The 23649-nt window shown below is 42.9% G+C and overlaps 1 protein-coding gene and 1 long non-coding RNA gene across 2 annotated transcripts; one reads left to right on the top strand and one right to left on the bottom strand.

Annotated features, from left to right (window-relative positions):
* Positions 1-3338: 3338 nt before the first annotated feature.
* On the bottom strand, positions 3339-5113 carry LOC136519643 (uncharacterized). The gene is made up of 3 exons (XR_010774999.1): positions 5020-5113; positions 4475-4534; positions 3339-3443 (listed from the first exon to the last, which is right to left on the bottom strand). It is a non-coding gene; the product is annotated as an uncharacterized lncRNA (long non-coding RNA).
* Positions 5114-15270: 10157 nt separating this feature from the next.
* On the top strand, positions 15271-23422 carry LOC136519908 (uncharacterized). The gene is made up of 18 exons (XM_066513289.1): positions 15271-16475; positions 17042-17113; positions 17194-17398; positions 17476-17560; positions 17659-17757; positions 17842-17923; positions 18007-18066; positions 18157-18209; positions 18311-18477; positions 19273-19483; positions 20086-20143; positions 20330-20386; positions 20463-20705; positions 21695-21759; positions 21836-21892; positions 21991-22084; positions 22505-22645; positions 22741-23422. Exons 1-18 carry the CDS (start codon positions 15627-15629, stop codon positions 22825-22827), a joined length of 2685 nt encoding a protein of 894 aa, XP_066369386.1. The 5' UTR covers positions 15271-15626; the 3' UTR covers positions 22828-23422.
* The last annotated feature ends 227 nt before the right edge of the window (positions 23423-23649 follow it).

The following is a 23649-nucleotide window of genomic DNA, read 5'->3' as shown; positions in this document are numbered from 1 at the left end:
GTCAAATGCACGCTTTAAATCGCTCCAAAGAGAAAGAACTCCGTTAGGCCCTGGCATTTTAAGCAACAGGTATGGATAATGCGGTATTGCCATGAATTTTGCTAGTGCTGGGCGCCCAAGAATTGCATGATATGAGGAATCAAAATCTACGACTTCAAATTTGATGAACTCTGTGTGGTAATTTGAGGGAGTCCCAAAGGTAACCGGTAGAGTGATTTGTCCAAGTGGCATTGCTGTCTTGCCAGGTACTATGCCATAAAAAGGTGTGCTTATTGGTGTGATCATCCCGACGAGTTATAGTCCCATCTTCCTTAGAGTTTCTGAAAAGATGATGTTGAGTCCTGCTCCTCCATCAATTAGTACTTTCATGACAGTCATGTCGGCAATGGTCGGATCTAGAACCAATGGGTAATGGCCCACGTTTCCTACGCTGGTCCACTGGTCTTCTCTTGAGAATTGGATTGGGTACTCTGACCAGTTGAGATATCTTGGTGTAGCGGGTTCTGCGGCCATAATTGTTCATAGCGCTAACTTTTCTTGATGTTTGCTTCTAGAGTCTGGAATCCCAGCAAAGATTACTGCTACTGTCCCTCTGGATTTTTGGAATCCCTTGTCATCATGGTTGTCTCCTTTTTTCTGATTGTCTTCTTTATTGTTTCCCTTGCTATCTTTTTTAGTGTACCTTTCGTTGAAGGTGTAGCAATTTCCGATGGTGTGCCTCCCATTGGGGTGCAAAGGGCAACGCATGTTCTCAATGTCGTCATATCTTCTGGGCTTGGTAAATTTCTTTGATTTGTCATCCATTGCTACCGTGTTGTCTAGACCTTGCTTCCTCTCCTGATGTCTATTGTTTCGAGGATTTTGCCTGTCCGGGTTATCTCTGTTGTTCCTTTCCGAGAATCTTTCTTTTGTTTTTTCTTCCGCAGTAATCATCTTTTCTACTGTTCTTCTGAATTCTTCATTATTTCTTGGGTTCTCTTTGCAGAAGTCTTGGAATTGCCACCTAGCCATGATTCCATGAGAGAAATCTTCGATTACTTCTCGTTGTGTGATGCCATGTACTTGAGCTCGTAGTTCGCCAAATCGTCGATAGTAATTTATGAGACTTTCACCTCCTTTCTGCTTGAGTCCTTTTAATTCTGCATGGGTGATTGGATGTGTAATAATTCCCGTAAAATTTTCACAGAAAGCTCTTTGTAAGTCTTCCCAATTTCTGATCGATCTGAGATTTAATTTGTCAAACCATTGAAGCGACATGGTTTCTAGGGCCATGGGGAAGAACAAGGTTTTGATGTCATCGTCTCCTCTGGCTAATTCAATCGATTGTGAGTAAATCCTGAGCCATTGATTTGGTTCAGTCTTGCTGTCGTACTTGGAGTGGTTGGATGACTTGAACTTGTGAGATAGTCGAATCAATGCGAGTCTATTTGCAAAATAGGGAAACCTATCGTGTGTTTTGGCTTCTGTATATTCTGATTCTGCGTCCCCTTCTTGCCAACTGTCGTCTTGGTAAGAGTAGTTTTGTGTGGCCGTTCGGGTAGGTGCTCTGCTTCTGTCCTTTCTTAGTTGCTCGACTCGATTATTTTGACTGTGATTTCTTCGGCTTCCTCCGTTGTGACTTCCACTTGGTCCTAGTCTTTCGAAAGCAGACTTCCTTTGATTTTAGTCTTCCTGAGATGTTGCCTTTCCATCGTTCATTTTAAAGATTATTGATCGAAGGAAATCTCGAAGCTGTTCTTGTTTCTCATTGGGGTGTGAGGTTGCCCTAAGTTCTTCTAGTGCTTCCCGGATCTTATTGTAGGGAGTACTCGATGCTCGTCCTTCTTCGATTTCTCATTCTGATTTTCTTCTATTGTACTTGGCTAGGTCTGATTCATATTTGATCCAATTGTCTTTCCGCTGTTTCGCACGGTGTTGTCGTCCTTGTTTCAATTTGTTCTTCCTTTCTCTTGCTTGCCTCTGGCTCTCAGTCTCACCATCGTATCCCTAGATAAATGGTGATATATTGGACTCGGATTTATCTGAAGACCTTACGTCAGGTGCTTATGGGGGATCAATGGTGATCGAGGATGGCAAATCATGAGTACTTCTTTAGCGTGAGTTGTTCTGTCTTCATCGTCGATTTTCATACTGGCAGAGCTATTGATGACTTCATTAGAGGTCTCAAAGTCATAGATGGAATCTCTTTCTTGGTAGGGTAGAATTGCTGTTGTCGTGTCATCGACTAGTTGGGCGTCGTCATCCTCAGGAATGGTATCTGGCTAGCGAATGATGCAGTCTTGAGATGTTATGGTTAAAACAAGACCTTCCTAGGCTCCCTTCAGTGGCATTCTAAGCATGGGATAAGTGGATCCTTCGTGCCATGTCTGATAGGATGTTGCCATGTTGTGGAGTCCGAATGAAAAAAGACCTGACTTCTTTGAAGTATTCTGGGTGTATTCCGAGTAGTATTCTTGATAGGTTGACGTCATGTCCCGGAGCTTTGTCACAAAAGAACTCGGTTTTCTGAAAGAACTCGGATAAGACTTCGTTTTGGAAGCAGAACTTGAGTTTGAGTCAGATGCGTGAACTTGCGAGAACTGAGTCGGATTGAGCTGTGCGAATCTTCCGGCAAGCTGATCTGTCGTTATCGTCGAAATAGGATGATCTTGATGATGATCTAATTCTTCAAGGAGACAGCCTTGGAGCTTGCCATCGTCGCCTACCTTGCAGATCCATGAACCGAAGATGAAGGTCGATCCCTTCGAGAAGATCATGTGTTCGAGGTCCATCAAGCTCTTGGATGCAAAGTCACCGAAAGCTCCTACCTGGCGCGCCAGCTGTCGATGTTTGACCACCGATAGCCTGCCACGGGGGTATCTGAGGCAGTATGTTCGGGTTTCAGCGTATGTAGAACTCGATGGTTAACGCAAGAGACAGTCGATTTATCCTAGTTCAGGCCCTTGATCGTAGATCGAGTAATAGCCCTATGTCCAGTCGGTGTTTAGCCTTTGCGTTGGATTGATTATGAAGCATTGTGTCGTACAATTGCTCTGTTGAACTCCCGATCCAAGGTTCCCTGCCCTCCTTTATATAGTCAGGAGGCCAGAATCCTAATCGGTTTACAATGAGAGTTCCTAGTAGGATTACAGAGTAATACTACTACTAAGATTATAGGAGAAGAATCCTAATTGGACTAGGTCTTCTTCCTTCCTTGTGGGGTATCCTGTGGGTCCCGACCGACACTTCCCATTTCCCACATTCTATAGAAGTAGCAAAATTTGCTTCTGTAAAGAACTAAAACCGTCCATATATGGTCGATAACCTGAAACATGTGAAAAAAATCAACTGTAGGCATATGCAAGCTTCTATTAAGTGAGGAAAGGTAAAGTAGGCATGAATATTTTTTACCTAAACTAGCTGAGAAGTGTCTTGTCCTACAGAAGCAGTTTGATCCTTTTCACCTGCAAGAAAAGGATTCTCTTATATCTATATGGTGAAAGGAACCAAGCATTCTGTCAGCATGTATTTGAATGATTAGTTATGTTAAAACTGAACCAAGCATGAAACTTTACTAATTATACAGCTAGTATCCCTAGCCAGTGTTCATGTGTATCATGGATAAACAAAACCAATAAAGCCATTGGTTCAAGATAATTGGCACTGTTTCCTGTATGCATAATAGTAAGCTCCTTACTATCTAACTGTAGTTTAGAAAACTTCAACAAGATAGTACACTAGAACCTATCTTTAGAACCAAAATGTTCAGATTTAAAATATTGTCTGGACAGCAAAAAGAATAAAAATATGCAGTCTAAGCTGCTGCTAATTCATGCAAATGGCACCAATCATAGTATACTCAAGTTATTTCTCAGTACTGAAAGAGGTTTAGCCACATGGTGAAAATAAAAGTACTAAAGTTACAAAAATAATCTTTACAAATATAACTATCAAGTAAACTAGAAATCTTGCATCGTTGCAACACCTTAGGATTAGATTTTGTGTATATATTCAAAGCGTAATCTGTTTGTTCACTAAAGACACATTTCACTATGCAGCAGACACCTTTGGCATAAGAGTAGAACACTCAAGTATTCTATACAATCTCTAAGGAATACTAGTGCAAATGGATAGCTTCTTATTATTCATAGGACAGAAACAAGTGCAAATTGTAAATAGATGCAATCTCTAATGAATACTACAGATATGGAACAATAAATGAATACTATACATAAAAAAATTCTAAGAACACAGAGATGACAAAAAATTGTTTTGGTGGCTAAATTCATGCACTTATGGATTATTAGTGATAACAGCCTAACAGGTGATGGTAGCAAAGTCACTGTATATGGCATTCAGATCCAAATATGCTTTTCAAAGCCAAATTAAGACTAGGAAATCATTCAGTACATCATTTGTTTAGCTTGCCTCCAAAACTGAAAGTAAGTAGTAATAATCAACTATAGTTATGTTACAGTGGGGGCAACAAACTCGCCTGTGCTGGGACGCAGCTCATAGAGAACTCACCGGCCCATGGTGCCTCAAAGCCATGCATCTGTAGAAAAAATTGTAAAGAGAGTGCCTTAATTCAAAGATGGAGTAGAAAATGGGTGTGCCATACTGGCATACAACATGGCCATAGTATCTGCAGATTTAAAAAAATAAAAGAAAGCCTTCGAAGAATAGGGAAAAAGAGAAACATAATCAAATACATTCTCAACTACTCCTATCTTTTTTCCCAGACAATGCACATACATAGTTCCAAACAATTAAAGAACCACATACACACAATTATTTTTCTACATTAATGTTAACCTGATATCTAGCATAGCATTGCAAACATGATTTATCTGAATTGCAGAATCTCTAGCTTATCTGAATTTACTCACAAATACATATATAGCCATTCCTAGATCCTAATCATGAAGAAGCACATCCTTCCAAGATATGAATATCCATAGTACCACTAGAGATTTGAACAATAGATTGAGTATGCTAGAATCACAGGAACGACTGTAGTGCCATTGGACTAGAGCTCACCCGGGGGGTTAGGTTGCTGGGGATTGCAGCCTCGCCGGCCACTCTTCGTGGAGAAATCATGTCGCCGTGGCCACCGCACCCGATTCCCAGCGACAAGTGATGAGTCCTCTGCTAATTGAAGGAGAGAGACATAGTAGATCTGGGCGGAAGAGGTTGGCATAGAGAGAGAGAGATTTCTCACCATGGCTGCTGCATCACCGATGGCTAGCGCACTGTTGCTGTGCCTGCACCTTCGTCCTGGCACTGCGACTGCAAATCTAGAGAGTGGGGTCGGCGGTGGCTGCTGCGCGTAGGTTGGGAGGACGCAGCGGCGGCGGATGCGGGTGGGGGTGAGGTGGTGGCGGCGGACGCGGCTGGGTGCGGTGGCGGCGAGCAGACACGGCTGGGTGGTGCGGCGGCGGCGGCGCCGGCGGATGCGCCCGCTTGGGCGGGTCGCTGCCCTTACGCGAGCGAGTGCGCGGGCGGCGGGGATGCGAGACGACTGGTTGGGGGCAGCGTGAGAGGATAAGGGTGGGAAAAAAATTTCCCCTTGTGCACTACTCTTCTCTGTCCACTGCGCACTCTTTTTCACGCTTGTATCTCTGATACGTGGGCCACGCCAGCGATTGGACACCCAAATTTTTCACTTTTATTTTAGTCATCTTGTCATTTGACAAAATTTGAACCTTTCAAATTTGAAATTTTAAAAAATGATAAGTTCGAACCAAAATTTGAGACCCAAATTGATTTCAACATAAAAAGTGATGAATACCAAAGTTGTTCAACTCATGAATATCTACAACTTTTATTTTAGTTATCTTGTCATTTGACAAAATTTGAACCTTTCAAATTTGAAATTTTGAAAAACGACAAGTTCGAACAAAAATTTGAGACCCAAAATGATTTCAACATAAACAGTGATGAATACCAAAGTTGTTCAACTCATTAATATCTACAACTTTTATTTTAGTCATCTTGCCATTTGACAAAATTTGAACCTTTCAAATTTGAAATTTTGAAAAATGACAAGTTCAAACCAAAATTTGAGACCCAAATTGATTTCAACATAAAAAGTGATGAATACCAAAGTTGTTCAACTCATGAATATCTATAACTTTTATTTTGGTCATTTCTTCATTTGATAAATTCTTAGCACACATTGTTCACTAATCTTACACATGTCTCATATAGTTTATAAAATCTTACGAGAGATGTGTCACATTTGTGAACAATGTCATTACCACTTTGTCATATAAAGAAATGACCAATACAAAAGTTGTAGATCTTGATGAGTTGTTCAACTTTGGTATTTATCACCTTTTCAGCTGAAATCATTTGGGGTACCAAAATCTTATCTAAAGTTGCATTTTTTTTAAATTCAAAATTTAAATTGCTCAAACTTTTCATATGTATATATTGACAAAACCAACAAAATAAATTGATAGAGAATAATTTTAGAAAATTTTAGGGAAAAAATCATCAGATTTGGAGTTAGTATGAGGAAGAAAAACTAGTTACAAAGTTGACCCACAGATTAAAAAAAGAAATCACATTGTTCACTATGATCATGTAAGGATCATCTAGAACAGTGTGATTTCTCTTTTTAATCTGTGGGTAAACTTTGTAACTAGTTGTTCTTCCTCATACTAACTCCAAATGTGATGGTTTATTTTCCTAAAAATTTCTAAAATCATGCTTCAACATTTAAGTTTGATCAAACTTGGATGTGACAATGTTTTACACATTTTGAAATTTGAAATTTAAAATTTGACAAGTTCAAACCAAATTTTAAAACCCTAAATGATTTCAGATATAAAAGTGATGAATACAAAAGTTGTTCAACTCATCAATATCTACAACTTTTATTTTGGTTATCTTATCATTTGACTAAATTTGAACCTTTAAATTTTGAAATTTGAAAAAAGGCAAATGGGCACTACAGGGGCAGGTGGTGATTGAGCCGCCCCTACAGATCAACCCCAACTGTAGGGGCAGCTCAGGTTACCAGCCGCCCCTACAGTGCCATCTGTAGGGGTGGTTGGGCTGCTGGGGCCCGAGGACGCCCACTGTAGGGGCGCCCACAACCCCAGTCGCCCCTACAGTAAAAATGCTCCCGTTCCTAGTGTAAGAATCTGGTGTAGTGATATTATTATATCATTCCATCCCATTACCCCATATGCAGAGATGTGATACTACAAGCAGATCGAGGTGGCAATACTGCAATGGATTGTTAGAGAACACCGCAATCGGTGTGTGTTTTATATGGTTTCTTCTATCTTTTCTTGAGTCCTGTTACTTATATTGCTAGAGAAGAACTTTATTATGATTACGCTTGGGCTAGGGCTAGAGACATTTCCTTCCTCCTTGACCTTGCGATATATTCTAGATAACAGAAAATTGGAGATTTATTATGTAACTCATGTTGTTTTCCTACGTTATGTATTTTTGAAGGGATATGTGTTGTGGCATGTGGGAGTGTTTGTAAGGGCTCTTGTCCATTTCATTCTTCTTAATACGATTTTATGATACAACAAAAGTCTCATGTGTGATCAAGAAAAAACAATATAGGTTAATTAGTATCCAAATCCTAATAAAAATCCAAAGGAAACACCGCAAATCGGTGTGTTTTGACATGGTTAGTTTCTCCTTTCTTTTCTGGAGTCCTATTGCTTATTGCTAGTGAAGAACTTTGGGTGTGTTTGCTTTAAGGAATGAGGTGGTCCATCATCTACTCATTCCTCACTTTTTAGTTTGGTTTGTGGAACGGAATAGGTTGATGAATCATCACCTTATTCCTCACAAGCTAATAATTAGTACTAGTATATATGAGGAATAATGAAGTCATCCTACCAAATTTGAGGAATTAACTCATGATGCACCACCTCATCTAGGATGGAGTGGCTCCTCAAACCAAACACGCCCAGGCTTGGGCTAGGGCTAGAGGTGTCTCCTTCCTCCTTGACCTTGCGACATATTGGAGATTTATGTAACTTGGGTTGTTTTCCTACATTCAAAAAACATGATTTGTAATGTATGTTTGAGGGGATACGTGTTGTGACCTATGGGAGTGTTTGTAAGGGCTCTTGCATTCATTTTCATTCTTCTAAGTATAATTTTGTGATACACAAGTCTCATATGTGATCAAGAAAAAATTGTTATAGATTCAAATACTAGAGGTTCATCATGTGGGGCTAACTCATTAGTTGCTTTATCTAGATTTATTTTCATGTCAAGGACTTTTCCCATGGACGATGCATATGCTGATGTGGCATCCAAAACGACTCTCCATCATGGGAGAACTTGACTCGTGATAAGAAAGAGAAGAATAAATCCATATATGACAGTTCCTCTTGGCAAATAAGAAAGATGGAGTGGCCCCACTTGCTGGAAAGCCTAGTGCACCATCGACGCATCACCAAGATGTTGTTGGTTACCCCATATCCAAGCTTGGTTACCTAACTTGTTGTTGCGATCGCTGCCAATTGTTGTTGAGGTAATGTCTACGCGTCAAAATTCTGAGCCAAGGCATCGAGTGATCTGATGAGCATGGATCTTTAAGCGTGGCCAACAATGGACCCGGATCAACGGCTAGTCCAAGCGTGCACGCAAATCTCCTACTTAGGAGAAAGAACAACAACAATTTTCTAAGGTTTATATTCGAAAACACCGTCAGATCACATATACCAGAAAATAGGCACTATTCTGCCAAAATACTTGACCAATAATCAATTCTACAAGAATCGAGGTCTTGTTCATAAATTTCAGATTTATTGAACTCTTTCTTAATATTGCTGGGTTTTATGAAAATTTTCCGCGGCCCAATTCCTTTTAATTGGACCCATATTCTCATACACGGTCCAAAATCCTTCGGGATCTTAGACTAGGAATGCTGCTCGATCCGTAGCTTTTCTCTTCCTGAGTTCTCCCGTAGCCTTTCTTGGCTTCTTCTTGCTAACCACGGCAGCGGCGGTGGCGGGGCACCGAAGCCTAGACGTGTAGGTCCATCTTACGGTGGTAGGTACGGAGACATGGGCTCCGCAGGTGTACGGCGTACCAACCATGGATGGCTACCGTGGTCGTGTAGGCTGGTTGGCAAGCACACTACCGGACATAGCTGATTTGCCGAGTGCAAAAAGCTTTGCCGAGTGCTTTCTGTCGGGCACTCGGCAAAGGTAATCTTTGCTGAGAGCCAGACCTAGCGGCACTCGGCAAAGATAGGCCATCGGCAAATCTGCCTTTGTCGAGAGCCGGACACTCGGCAAACTTTAGCCGTCGGCAAAAATTTTCCTTTGCCGAGTGCCGGGCGCTCGACAAAGATTGGTCGTCGACAAAAAAATCTTTGCCGAGTGCCGGGCACTTGGCAAAATTTGGCTGTCGGCAAAGGTGGCCGGCGCGACGGCGGCCACCTGCCATCAGCCTTTGCCGAGTGCCCCGCCGTTAGGCACTCGGCAAAGGGTTTTTTATTTTTATTTTTTTTAAAATTCTTTGCCGAGTACCAAGGTTGGCACTTGGTAAATTAATTTTTTTTGTTTTTTTTGTCCCATTTTTTTCTAGGGCCTTGCTACAGTAATTAAACCTCCATTTCAAAATTTGGGATAATTTTGAGTTTTTTTACTATATTTCCTTAATTATTTTTGTTTCATTGAATTTTTCCGACTATTTCAAATTTGAACTGCATGTACATAAAATAATGGAATTTGGTCATTCAAAAAATAATATTCATGATGTTTGGCATATGTTGAGGCCGTATCCAGGAACTCGCATGAAATTACGAGCATCTTGTTGTCGTAACATGATGATGTACTTGCAGGAAAAGTGTATTTAAATTATATAAAATCCAAACGAAATCCAAAAATCACGAAACTTATCAAGGTGTCTTATTATCACATTTGGAGGCCGTGGTAAAAAATTGAGAAAGTTTAAAGCAAATTGTGACGTCGGATGCCTAAAAGCCACACATCTCCACACTTTTAGGCATGTGGAAATGTCTAGCTTTTAGGCATCCAATGTCACAACTTACTCCAAACATTCTCAATTTTTTACCATGGCCTCCACATGCGATAACAAGACACCTCGACAAGTTTCGTGATTTTCGGACTTCGTTTTGATTTTATATAATTTAAATACACTTTTCCCGCAAGTACATCGTCATGTTACGACAACAAGATGCTCATAATTTCATGCGAGTTCTTGAATACGGCCTCAACATATGCCAAACATCATGAATACCATTTTTTGAATAACCAAATTCCATTATTTCATGTACATGCAGTTCAAATTTGAAATAGTCGAAAAAATTCAACGAAACAAAAATAATTAAGGAAATATAGTAAAAAAACTCAAAATTGTCCCAAATTTTGAAATGGAGTTTTAATTACTGTAGCAAGGTCCCAGAAAAAAATGGGGCGAAAAAACAAAAAAAAATTATTTGCCGAGTGCCAACCTTGGCACTCGACAAAGAATTTAAAAAAATAAAAATAAAAAACCCTTTGCCGAGTGTCGCTGGGCCCGGCACTCGCCAAATCTTTTAACCTAAAGGCCCAGAACGGGCTGGCCCAACCCCACCCCCTCCTCACTCCTCTCCCACCCGCCCCCGTGTTTCCCTGCCGCGCCGCCACCGCCCCTGCCGTCGTCCCCCTCCGACAAGGTCCTGCCGGGCCTGCCCCGGCGCCCCCGTCCCGCGCCCCCCACCCCCGTCCCGGTGGCGCTCGCCCTGGCGCCCGGCCGGCGCTCCCGCCCAGCCCCGGTGGCCCAGCGCCCCCGCCCCCGTGACCCAACGTCCGCGCCCCGGGTCCTCGGCCGCCGCCCCGGGCTCCGAGCTCCCCAAGGACAGCGACCCGGCCAGCCCCGAGCCGCCCAGAGTTCCCCCGGCCCCAAGCTCCCTCGCTGGCCCCAAGCTCCACCAGCCCCGCCGTGCCCTGCGGCCGGCCAGCAGAGGGAGAAGGAGAGGAGCAAGAGGAAGAAAGAGAAGGGGGAGGAGGAAGAGGAAGAAAGAGAAGGAGAGGAGGAAGAAGAGGAAGAGAGAGAAGGGGGGAGGAAGAAGAGGAAGGTGCCGACCCGACCGTCCATCGATCCTCGCACCGTTCCGACCGCCCGTTGATCCTCACGCTGCTGCGGTCATCCGCGTCGTCGTTGTCAGCCCTCGCTCTTGCCGTTCTTGCCACCAAGGTAAGCCCTACCCTTGTAGTGTTAGTAGTAGTAGTTAGTAGTGTTAGTAGTAGTTAGTTGTAGTGTTAGTAGTAGTAGTTAGTAGTGTTAGTTGTAGTGTTAGTTGTAGTAGTTAGTAGTGTTAGTTGTAGGGTTAGTAGTAGTAGTAGTAGTTAGTAAATAGTAGTAGTTAGTAAGTAGTAGTGGTTGTTAGTAGTAGTTAGTAGTGTTAGTTGTAGGGTTAGTAGTAGTAGTAGTTAGTAAATAGTAGTAGTTAGTAAGTAGTAGTGGTTAGTAGTAGTTGTTGTTAATAGTTAAGTAGTTCTTAGTATTAGTACAGTTAGTAGTTAAGTAGTTGTTAGTAGTAGTTGTAGGGTTAGTAGTAGTAGTAGTTAGTAGTAGTTAATTGTAGTGTTAGTAGTAGTAGTTAGTAGTGTTAGTTGTAGTAGTTAGTAGTGTTAGTTGTAGGGTTAGTAGTAGTAGTAGTTAGTAAATAGTAGTAGTTAGTAAGTAGTAGTGGTTAGTAGTAGTAGTTAGTAGTAGTAGTAGTTAGTAAGTAGTAGTGGTTAGTACTAGTAGTTGTTAATAGTTAAGTAGTTCTTAGTATTAGTACTGTTAGTAGTAGTGTTAGTAGTAGTTGTAGGGTTAGTAGTAATTGTTGTTGTACTACTTCAATACTTTTATCTGCATGGAAAGAGAACTAAAGTACATGTCTCCTCTTGATATATTGGTGGTTGTTGGCCTTCGTGCCCATGTTTGGCATATATGTGGTTGTTGGCCTTTGTGCCATATTTTTTGCAGGTTTTAGGAACCTCCCTGCGCAGGGGAGGTGCTGTCGAAATTTTGAGTCGACACTAACCAAATTGCTTCGACTAGTACTTTCATTAGATGACCACTCTAACAGATGCAATCTTTTGTCCTTTATGCAGCCTCCGTCGGCGGGTTCGAATAACCCATCTCAGGCGCAAGCAGGCAACGACACTTTTCCTTCACCAAGCACTCAGTTTCCTCCCCACCGGTAGTTTGTATCTCTTTTTCATCGCTTGATGGACATGTGATGCATTGTGATCAACTATCGACTTGTTTCGATGGATATTGAACCTATTATGCTTGTGACGTCGCGTATGTGAGATATTGTGTGATCGACATGTGATATATATGTGGTATTGTCTTTGTAATGAGATGGATGTGATATATTGTGTTTGTGATGTCACAGATGTTATATATATATATCTCTTATATGCTGTGTTTGTGAATATAGAATAAAAAAATTAGCCTATTTGTCGAGTGCCCTGACCCTGGCACTCGGCAAAGCTGGGAATTCTGCAGCAGCTTTGCCGAGTACCAGGGCCAGGGCACTCGGCAAAGATTTTTTTAAAAAAAATATTTGCCGAGTGCCGCCCTGACAGGGCACTCAGTAAAAAAATTACGAAAAAAAATTAAAAAATATTTGCCGAGCGCCGACCTGGCAGGGCACTCGACAAAGAAATTATTAAAAAAAATAAAAAAAATCTTTGCCGAGTGCCTCCCCGGTAGGGCACTCGGCAAAGAAATTTTGAAAAAAAAATAAAAAAATCTTTGCCAAGCGCCTCTGACATGACACTCGACAAAGCATGTGCTAACGCAACCGGCGTCGTGACGGTCACTTTTTTTTTGCCGAGTGCCGAGATTGCACTCGGCAAAGACTTTGCCGAGTGCCCGATAAAAAGACGCTCGGCAAAGAATTTTTTGCCGACGGATTTTTTATCGGGGGCTCTTTGCCGAGTACTGCCCTCGGTAAAGACTTTGTTGAAGACAAAGTAGTCTTTGTCGAGTGTATTAGGCACTTAGCAAAACGCCTGAATCCTGTAGTGGCAGATGCACGATGCTGCCTATAGCTTGCGGGCTATGTCCTCGTCAACGGGATTCGGTCCGAGGTGAGCGGCCAGCGGCGTGCGGTAATCGATACCGATACGTAGCAATCTGAGTGCTGGATAGATTCGTGGCGTGCAAGCCACATGGCGGCGTTTAGTGGCGGCATGCAGGCCAATACGTGGAACGTGGGCATGCAGGCCAGACAGCTACGGTGGCGGATCATTGATGAGCTGCTGCTTTTTCTTTCCTGCAGGCTGGCGTTTGCATGGCTTCTGTTTGTTCATGTCATTGCTTGCTCTTCGATTCATGGCGTCCAAGCCAGTAACTAGATAATGTTATATTTTTTCTTCTTAATTAGACCCTAGATGCAACTCATGTAGATGCAAAAAAACTGTATATACTTATGTACTCCCTCCGTATCCTAATTAGCAGCCGTTCTGGAGCCGAGCGCGTTCGCGGCAAAGGATGTCGTCCGCGTCCACGAAGCCTGTTTTGGACGCGATTGCCCATGGGGCCACGCGGCGCCGCCCGGCCGCACGTCCGCACGCGCCTCCCTCGCGTCTCCTCGACTCGCCTCCCACGCGCGCCGCCGGTCCGCATGCACGCCCCCTCGGGACTCTTGGACTGGCCTCCATTAATCGACACGAACTCGCGCCGGCCGTATGGACGAGTCCAAGCGATTCCAAACGATGTCTCTACTACACAAAAGCTAACAAGCATTCGGTTTGCAGATACCCGCGAAAGCCGTGGCGACGCCGACCGACGAAACCACACGAATCCACCTCGCCTACGCCTACCACGCCCGGTCGCGGCATCGTGGGGCGCCTCGCCTGCGCGACCCGTCTTCTTTGATCCCCCCACCCACAGCACGCTCGCCATCAGCACGCTCGCCATGGAGCCCGGCGGCGCGCGGGTGCTGCTTGCCGCGGACGACGTCTGGCTGGAGTCGGAGGGCCAAAACGCGCGCAAGCACAGTACCATGCAAATCCATGCAAACGAGCACTTTTCCATGCAAATACAAAAAAAACCGCGGCTACCAGCACTCAAACGGTGGAGCTCCGGCCTCAGGCCGCGCAGCCTTGGCCAACCGAGCTATGGTAGATTGCTGTACAAGTAGCACCCGCAGCTCTGTTTAATAGGGGCAAGACAGAAAAATTACCCCCCAATTAATCACCCCTTGGTAACCGAACTCATGTCCTAAACGACTTCTAATTAGGATACGGAGGGAGTACGTGTATCTACTTCATGTAGAAAAATACAAATAAGAAAATAGCCCGATGGTCGGACCGATGCAATCTGCGAGACGCGATTATTTCATACCTTATTTAGGATACCAATTTGATCTACCTCACATACCGCGTAGGGTAGTGGTTAGCAGATACATACCGTGTAGGACGTTTGGTATTGTCGTAGAATAACCTGCTTGACGGCGACGGTGCATATCTATGCAGCGTAGATTAGTTGCAGAGGTAGCAGACCCATTCCGCTAACAACGTCGGAGATGTCGACGTCGTTGAAGTAGTCGTGGCGGGATGTCGACGGTACATGCGCCGGCATCAAAGATCGGCGATGGCTTCAACGGCGATGTCGACGAAGAGCTTGTCGTGCTGATAACGTGTTATAAAACATGTTGTCAGCGGTTATGACCTTTCCCTCTCCGTCTCCCATAATCAACATAGTAGGTTGATGAAAGTAAAACACATAGACACAAGAGACAGAGAGACTATTCTTTATTTCTCTAAATATTCGTGATTACAATATAGAGCTCCCATGTATATATAGTCATGCCAAAGTCTAAAATTTTTAATAAGAACACACGTACAAATAAATTAAGATTAGGATTCCACATTCTTCTTCCCTAGATTAGGATTCCGCATTCCCCTTTCCGTCTATAATAAATACAACAGCACCAAGTTGCAGCGCAATAGCACCACCTCTCCTGCGCAAGCGAGCGACAGTAGGTACCGTGCTTATAAAATAGTGATGGCGCTACCTGCTTGGGTACCGTTATTATTTTTTCATTAGTGCAATAGCAATATGCAATAGTGCAATATACTCCTTCAAGAACCTTTCTAAATGATTTTTTTTTGTCTAGTTTTCTTCTTGAGCTGTTGTGGGCATGGGCGACCCGATGGATACCCGTGACCCGAGCGGGCATGTGTTTGGGCATAAAATCAAACCCGTGGTGGGTGATGGGTTTTTTAGCGGGCAGCTGTTCACGGGCATGGGTTTGGGTTGGCAAAACCCAGCGGATTTATACCCGTTGCCATCTTTAGAATGGAGGCTGTTACTGTGTTTGCAATTCCAATTCCATGTTCCTGTTCGGCGATGCAGCCCAGCTCATCAATTCCATTTCCAGCTCCAGATCGGAGTAAATCTGCTTCTGATCGGATTTGATTTGATTCCGGCCGTGTCGAACCCTAGCTTCCATCTCGATCCGTGTCGAACCCTAGCTTCCATCTCGATCCAATCCCAGTTCCACTTCTTCTTCTTCCTCCTCCTCGGCAGCAGAGGCTGCCATCGTTGAATGAGTTGAAGATGACGGCATACTACTACTGGTCCTCCTAGGAAAGGTCAGGGAAAGGAAGGATTCGAGGGAAGAGAGGAGGCTGTTGGGCTCCTCCTCCATGGAGGGCGAGGCGGACGGCAGCGGCGACTCCTTCGTGCTGCGCTCCGGCGTCCGCGCGGGCCTCAAGCGCGAATTCGCCTTCGCCATCGCCTCGCAGGCCGCCCTTTCGGCCTCATCCGCACCCCTCGGCCGCACCCGCCGCTCATCCCGCACCCTCAACTCATCGGCCGCTTCGACCTCCTCCGCCGCCGCCTCGACATCCTCCTTCTCAACCCCCGACACCAAGCCAAAGGCCAAGCGCCCGCGCCCACCAGATCCTCTCCCTCCCCCTCCACCAGAGGATGCCCCCGCCCCCGGAGAAGACCATGAGGGGGCCGCTGCCGAGCTGCCCGGCCCCGTGCTCGCCTTGATGGCTGCCGCTGGGCCCAGCCCTCTGCCGACGCCTTCGACTCCGCACCCCCATGCCGACGCGGATGCGGATCCGGCACACCGCGACAACATCATCATCCCGCCGGAGTCGTCGCCCAGGCGCATCACGCGCTCCATGCTCCAGCCCAAGTCTCCCCCTCCTACCACCGCTTGTTCTCCTGACAATGCGGCTCCGCTCAAACCCAAACCGGAACCGCCGGAGGAAGAGGAGGATGGCAAGCCCGTTCCAGCGTTGAGGCGCTTCACCAGATCACTCTTGGTCAAGGATAAGGACAGCAACGACGACGACCTCTCAGGCACCACCACCGCCAGCAATGCCTCCTCCTCCCCTTCACCCAACACCACCACCACCACCACAAGTACCAGCAGCAACAAGAGGAATAAGAATACAAACAAGATTCCCACCAACCTCAGGGAGCTGTTCGCCACCGGCCTGCTTGAAGGTCAGCCCGTCAAGTACATCATGAGGAAAGGCAAGGTATGTATGTTGCCATACTTTCTCTATTTACTGACCCAACCTTGCTGTTATAAATCATAAATCGGTTCCCTTCACTCTTCTTTCTTACTAAGAAATGTGAGCAAAAACAAATTCCAATGAAAAAATAATCTAAAATACATTGCACGTTTCTTAATGATTTCATTTCATACACTTGTCAAGTCAGGTGCATCCAAGTAATAAGACACAATGCTGGATAGGTTAGTACTCCCTTCGTTCCAAATTCTAAGCCGTTCCTGCTTTTCTGGATAAATAGTTTTTGCAATTTGGAACGGAGGGAGTATAAAATAACAAAACAAAACAAGTGCTTTGTCACTTCTGTGATATTAGCATGGCCAACTGCACCTGTATTGTCTTTTCAGCACAAAAAGAAAAAAAGAAAAACATGACACATTATGGTGAAAATGTAAGATGTGATCTCTATTTGCTGCTTTGGATTGGATGCTAAGATATCATACCATGCACTTGCATTTTCTCTGTCTTATTCTGTGGTCAGTATCGTGGTTACTGTAATTTTGACCAGGGATCTATTTCTCATCTTATTTCAGCGAGCAGTACTCCGTGGAGTTATCAAACGCATCGGCATACTGTGCTCATGCTCTTCATGCAAAGGCCGAAAAGTGAGTTTTCTCCTCTTCTCCAAAATCACCACCTATTTATCCCTGCTTTGAGAATTGAACCAATGGAACATGAGTTGCAGGTTGTTTCACCTTACTACTTTGAGGTGCATGCTGGGAGTACCAAAAAGCACCCATCCGACTACATTTTCCTGGAAAATGGAAATAATCTGCATGATGTATTGAGGGCATGCACAAACGCTACGTTAGACATGCTGGAGTCTGCAGTACGGAAGGCAATAGGCCCAGCACCTCAGAAGAGAACATTCAGATGCAAAGGCTGCAAAAGTTTGTTGTTCCTCCCCTCATCCCTACCTTGCTCGGCTTTGTTAATTGCTCAGATGTTGATATATATAATATTTCAGGTTCATTCAGCACACTCCGCAGTGGGAAATTTGCTTTGTTTTGTGATTCATGTCTTGAGTCCAAGGGTGCTAAGAATAATAGCAGGTAACCTTTGTAACAGATGTGTCCATTCCATTTTTCATCACATTGAAATATTTTCCTGGGGTTCCAAACCATTGGTTGCTTGCCTGCTTTTATTTTAGGTCTTCCAAAGTTGGACGAAGTCCAACTTCATCTGCCAAGGTATATAAGAGTGCCTCACCAGGAGCAAAGTCTTCAAGTGTAGGAAGGCTTACAAGAAAGTAGGTATTGTCGTTTATGATAAACATCCTTATTGAATTTCTCACCTCTCATTGATCCCCTTTTTGTTATTTTATGAAAAAAAGGGATAAGGGGATGCATAAGGTTGTTTTCATGAGTGGCGTTTTACCAGAGGGCACTGATGTTGGCTACTATGTTGGTGGAAAGGTCATTTTCTTATTTTTCTCTCAAATTACTGTTTTCAGCCAGTACAAATGTTCTTTTATTGACACTTGAAGTGAAATCTCTAGAGGTTACTGGATGGATATATAAAGGCATTTGGGATCTACTGTCATTGCTGCAGCACAGTGGTAAGTTGGTAGTCCCTTTCAATGGAATGTAACACAACTCAACTGATAAGTCAGCCTAGTCTAATTCAGTTTGTTTAATTCAATGAACAGGTTAGTCCTTCACAGTTTGAAGCTCATGCTGGTCGAGCTGCTCGACGCAAACCGTGAGTTTATTCTTGCTGTTTATTTTTTGCAGTTTATTGTTGCTTTTTTTTTGTAAAGAGTACAATTCAAACTCTAATACCTTCCACAAACACTATTGTAGTTACCACAACATATATATGTCGAACGGCGTTTCACTACATGAGCTGTCAATTTCACTCTTGAAAGGTCAAAAGATGTCAAACAGACAAAGTGATGACTTGTGCAGCATTTGTTCAGATGGTGGGCAACTACTGCTTTGCGATACCTGTCCAAGAGCTTTTCACAGAGGTAATGATGTTATGCATAGTCAATATGAGATGGACGACCTTTTGTTTAGGATATGTGTCTGTTTAAATATATGTTTTCTCGTGGAATAGCTGAATTTATTGTATATAGCGATTTTACTAATGCTTAAAATCCAGGTATCAGACCTGAAACTTACCAAAATCATGTCATAACACTAAGTTGGATTTGTAGTCTACATGGGGTTTCTTGTTGCATTATATTTTTCTTTAAGGGGCCGTTTGGATCCTTTCATTTTGGAGGAATTGGAATCTACTTAATGGATTAGGTTATTTGGCTTGGAATTTGACATTCCACAACTTTTCCAAGTTCACATATAAGCCTATCTCAAATTCATAGGGTGGGAGATGGAAATTGATTATATAGATCATCATGCTATGTTTCTACTCTCCAACTTTTAGCATGCTCTTCAACTCGCTTCCCTATAGTAGAAATGCAACATATAAGTATCTCCCTTGTATGGCTAACAATAATATACAAATATATTCTATATAGAACAATATTAGCGTAATTAATTTGTGCCTAAATTATAATTATTAGAATGAATTCAATTCCAAGGATCCAAACGGGCCCTAAATTACAATGCTGCATTTTATTTTTACACTTGTGCTTAAGCTCAACTGTTTCTTATTGTCGTCTTGCAGTTCTTACCTCTAACATCTGGTGTTTAATCAAGAACTCTGTTTCATACATTTCTTTTGGTGAACTCCTTTGAACAGGGTTACATTTCTTAGTTTTCATTAATGTGTGCTGTATTCCCTCCCTATTTATCTCTTGTAGAATGTGTTAGCTTGTCTTCTGCCCCGAAGGGAACTTGGTGTTGCCGATATTGTGAGAATAGACAACAAAGGGAAAGTTGTTTGGCATATAACAACAATGCAATAGCTGCTGGGAGGGTTGAAGGAGTTGATGCCTTGGAACAAATATTCACACGGTCAATACGTATTGCTACAACACCTGAGACTGGATTTGGTGGTTGTGCACTGTGCAAGTAAGTGTTCTTCCATGGCATGGTGCTTGTATATCCACTCTGGCCTACTTTTCTTTTACACTAATCATAAAATACATGTACTTCCAATCTTACCTAAAACATTTCGTACGCCAGCAGAGCAAATTTGCCAAACTTCTCATCAAATAGTGGTATTTGTTGTATAGGCTGGTTAAGGAAGCTAAAGCTCAATGTCCGAGTGCTTAATCTCTTTACTCGTTTCGAACTCTTTGATTACTTTGGCATAAATGTTACTTTCATTAATTCTTGCTTTAAGCTTTATTTGCCCTAGTTAATTCTGTGTTAGCACTAGTCGTGGTCGTTTATGGGTGTTTGGCGCTAAGTATTTACCAGTTTGTGAAAGTTGTATCATTGGTACCTTTTTATCAAAAAGAAGGTTACAAATTGTTTTCGTTTAATGCCAACTTGCCAAATGCCACGAGATTTCTTCGAAACTTGGAGTGCCATAACACTAGGTCCACTATTTGGTATACAACTTTTGTTATTTATATACGCTTCTATTCGATGCTCTGAAGTTCCCAATGGTCTTTCCTTTCACAAATATATATAATCCATGGAGATTTTCTGTTTGAATTATTTGGCAGGCTCCATGATTTCAGCAAAAAGAAATTCAGTACCCGGACCGTGCTGCTTTGTGACCAAGTACGTTTCCGAATCATATAGTGTTATATAAACCATGGTTTACCTCTGCGAGTGCTGATAGTAGTGCCCTTCCATGGTTTATGTACAGTGTAACTCCTGCTGTTTCTGTGTTCTGCTTCTTAGGAGGCAGCAGTGACAGTTTGGTTTTGTAATATAAGTCATTCATGTGTCTTTTTTGATGACCAGTGTGGTAGAGAATATCATGTTGGTTGCCTCAAGGAACATAATATGGCTGATCTGACGGTGAATTTCTAACCTTAGACATCTGGCAGAGTTTGTACCCGAAAACTAGCACCATACTAATGATTAACTTGTGCAGGCATTGCCTGAGGGAGCATGGTATTGTTCTACGGATTGTGTGAGGATTAACCAGACACTGCAAGATTTACTTAACCGTGGAGGAGAACCTGTTCCTACCATGGATTTAGATGTTATTAAGAAGAAACGAGAAGTGAAAGGTTTTAATGAGGATGCTGACCTTGATGTTAGATGGAGAGTTTTAAAGGACAAGAGCTCGGACGATAGTAAACTAGTGCTCTCCAAAGCAGTTGCCATTTTCCATGTGAGTTTCTGTTGCTTCATACTGGATGTTAATTTTTTATGACAGTTGCCCATTGATTCTTTGTCAAAACTTGGTAGAATTTTCAATTAGCTATGGTCAGGTATTGTGGCTCATTATGAATAGATGACCATGGGCCAGGACAGCCCACACAGGCTGGCAGCAGTGGACCCAGCCAAACCCTGCCGTGTGTCAAGGTGGCAGCCAGGCCACTGCCTGTGTCCACATCAAGTCTAGGGTTTTCCGGAGTCGGATTATTAGGAAGTGATCTGGTGAATCCCTCCTATCACCTAGCTCTCACTTGTCTCCCTGGTTGCTGTCCACGTGAGCAGTACCGGCCTCCCTGCTTCCTCTCTGCCTCGCTTGTGTTCTCTAGATCCTTGCCCATAACACCAGGATATTGTGAAATCTACATTATGTTATTAAGAAAAGAAAGGGAAACCATTATTATGCAGGATTGTGTGGAGCATATTTTTTTATAAGAGGAGTTGAAACATAGCCGAAATCTTGTTTTGCACATTCCCAATGGGAGAATATCTGGTGCAAACTCTCGGTGGAATAGTGAAAACCCACTCAAAATACATAGAAATTTAAAAAATTTCTCCAAAACTCCATAGATGTAGATGAGATGGTAACATGTAACAGACATGTATATAAAATTTCAAGAATAAACTTCATGTTCATATATTGAGAGGACTTACATTCCACCAAGTAGGGGCTTTGCATTGAATATCTTCCTATTCGCCATTTCATGAGTAACTTTGAAGGCCTGCCAGTTTATTTAAACAATTAAGCTACTATATAAATCAACAAGAAAAGTCTGACAGAATAAATCAGGCCCAACTTATAGAAGATGAAATGATTGCAGATTCTGCTTAGCAGGCGTAATTTTTGTTTGTTTGTTTACAATACCTGAGATGCATCCTTTTATCTATTTAGTAATCAGTTTTATTGATTGTCACTTTAATGTACTATATTGCACTTTTCTGCAGGAAACTTTTGATCCCATTATCCAAGTTTCAACTGGGCGGGACCTCATTCCAGCCATGGTTTATGGGTATGGACTAGTATCGGCCTCTTTCATTTCTGTCAGACAAATCAAAATTGTGGAAATTATATACTTTTGTTTCCAGGAGGAGTGCAAGGGATCAAGATTACACAGGAATGTATTGTGCTGTGTTAACTGTGAAGTTAGTTTTTGTCTCAGATTGTGTCTTGCTGAAAATTAATGATATTGTCAATCAATGTTTTTTTGTTACACAACTCTAATTTTAATATTTTTATGCAGCAATACTGTAGTTTCCGCGGGTCTTTTCCGCATCATGGGTAGTGAAATTGCTGAGCTGCCGTTGGTTGCTACAAGTAGGGATAGCCAAGGCTTGGTAAGTTCGTAAAGCTATCGAATGTATTATGATTCAAGTTTTCATTGGACCATAAAGAATGAATATTTTGAGCATATGGAGTCTGAACTAAACAAGCTCCATGGATCATGCACATGTGCCATACATAGTTGCTCTGACACCACATACGATGAGGGACTGCAAACATGCTGTATTGTCTTCATAACTGCTTAACCTTTGGCTTAAAAAAAAAACTTGCTTAGCCTTTGAAAGATATTTTGGACTGGTAGATATATCATACTGGATGTTTTAGTTATTGGGATAGCGATTAGTAATTGGATTATTAATTTGAATGTAACTGCACAGTTCGGGCTTTCCTTGTTGCAAAGTCATGTGCCGTTGCTGAGACAAGACCTGAGGTATAGCAACATTGATCTTTCTTTCCTTCTGTGAGCTGAGCAGGGGTATTTCCAAGCACTTTTTTCCTGCATAGAACGGCTGTTGGCATCTTTGGAGGTGAAACATTTTGTGCTACCAGCTGCAGAGGAAGCAGAGTCTATCTGGACAGAACGTTTTGGGTTCACAAAGATAAGCCAGGATGAGGTTTGTATATGTTCCTAGGTTCAACTTTCTAGCATGCCTGAGGATGATGAATTAACTTGAGGTTGTAATGATGTACATATTGTTGAATGCTGCAGCTGCGTGAATACCTCAAGGGTGGGCGAACAACTGTGTTTCAGGGGACGTCAAACCTGCACAAGCTGGTCGCGAAACTTGAATGCTAGTTATGTGAGAATTGCATGGGAGGAGGAGCAAGGACATGAAGCTAAGAAGCAGCTCATTGTTTGTGTGCCTCTGGGATTGACGCAGATAGGAAAGGGGCACCCTGATCCCTTTCTTCTAAATGTTGGTGAGCATGGTGGTATTGGCATCTTGATCTGTTTCCATAGCTAAAGGTGAAGAAGATTGTGTAAGATACAACAAGGGACAAGATGCAAAGGCAAAAGCCAAAGCTGAGTGAATTTCAGGCACCTTATTGGGTGGCGGTATGCGTGTTGTGGGACGCTGTGTTTGTTGAGTAGGTGTTAGCTCGGGCTGGAGTGAGATGGTGACTGCATTTGTGTTCTGTTGGTGGGATTTTCACTGCTGAGGTGACTGTTGTATCTGTTGATATCTTCCTGTTTTATGATAGTGGCAGTGTGATACTAGGCTGTTAGGAGTGGGGTGGGGTGGGGAGGTTTCAAATTCAATGTACATCATGAACATGTGATTCCTCTTTATTGGTCTGACTCACCCATGGATGTTAGTGTTGGATGCAATGTAGACATGTAGTGCAGCTGTTGTAATGTAACATAAGTATTGTTTGCCCCGCCTATATAACAAATTTGATTTGCTGCGAATTCCTTGAGGCTGGTGCAGCTTAGTGAATCGTCAAAGATAATCGGTTGTGATGGATACCAAACCGGCTGCGCTCCTATCCACCTCAATTTACATTCAATCCATGTATGTTGAAGTGAGTTAGGGTGGAATTTAAACTTGCACTGCAATCCAGTTCAATATATGTGGATTGAGGTGAATAAGTACATCCAAACAAGCTCTTAGTTGTT

Source organism: Miscanthus floridulus, chromosome 18 (assembly GCF_019320115.1).
Source record: "Miscanthus floridulus cultivar M001 chromosome 18, ASM1932011v1, whole genome shotgun sequence".
In the NCBI taxonomy this organism is placed as follows: Eukaryota; Viridiplantae; Streptophyta; class Magnoliopsida; order Poales; family Poaceae; genus Miscanthus; species Miscanthus floridulus.
This window is presented reverse-complemented; position numbering and strand designations above follow the sequence as displayed.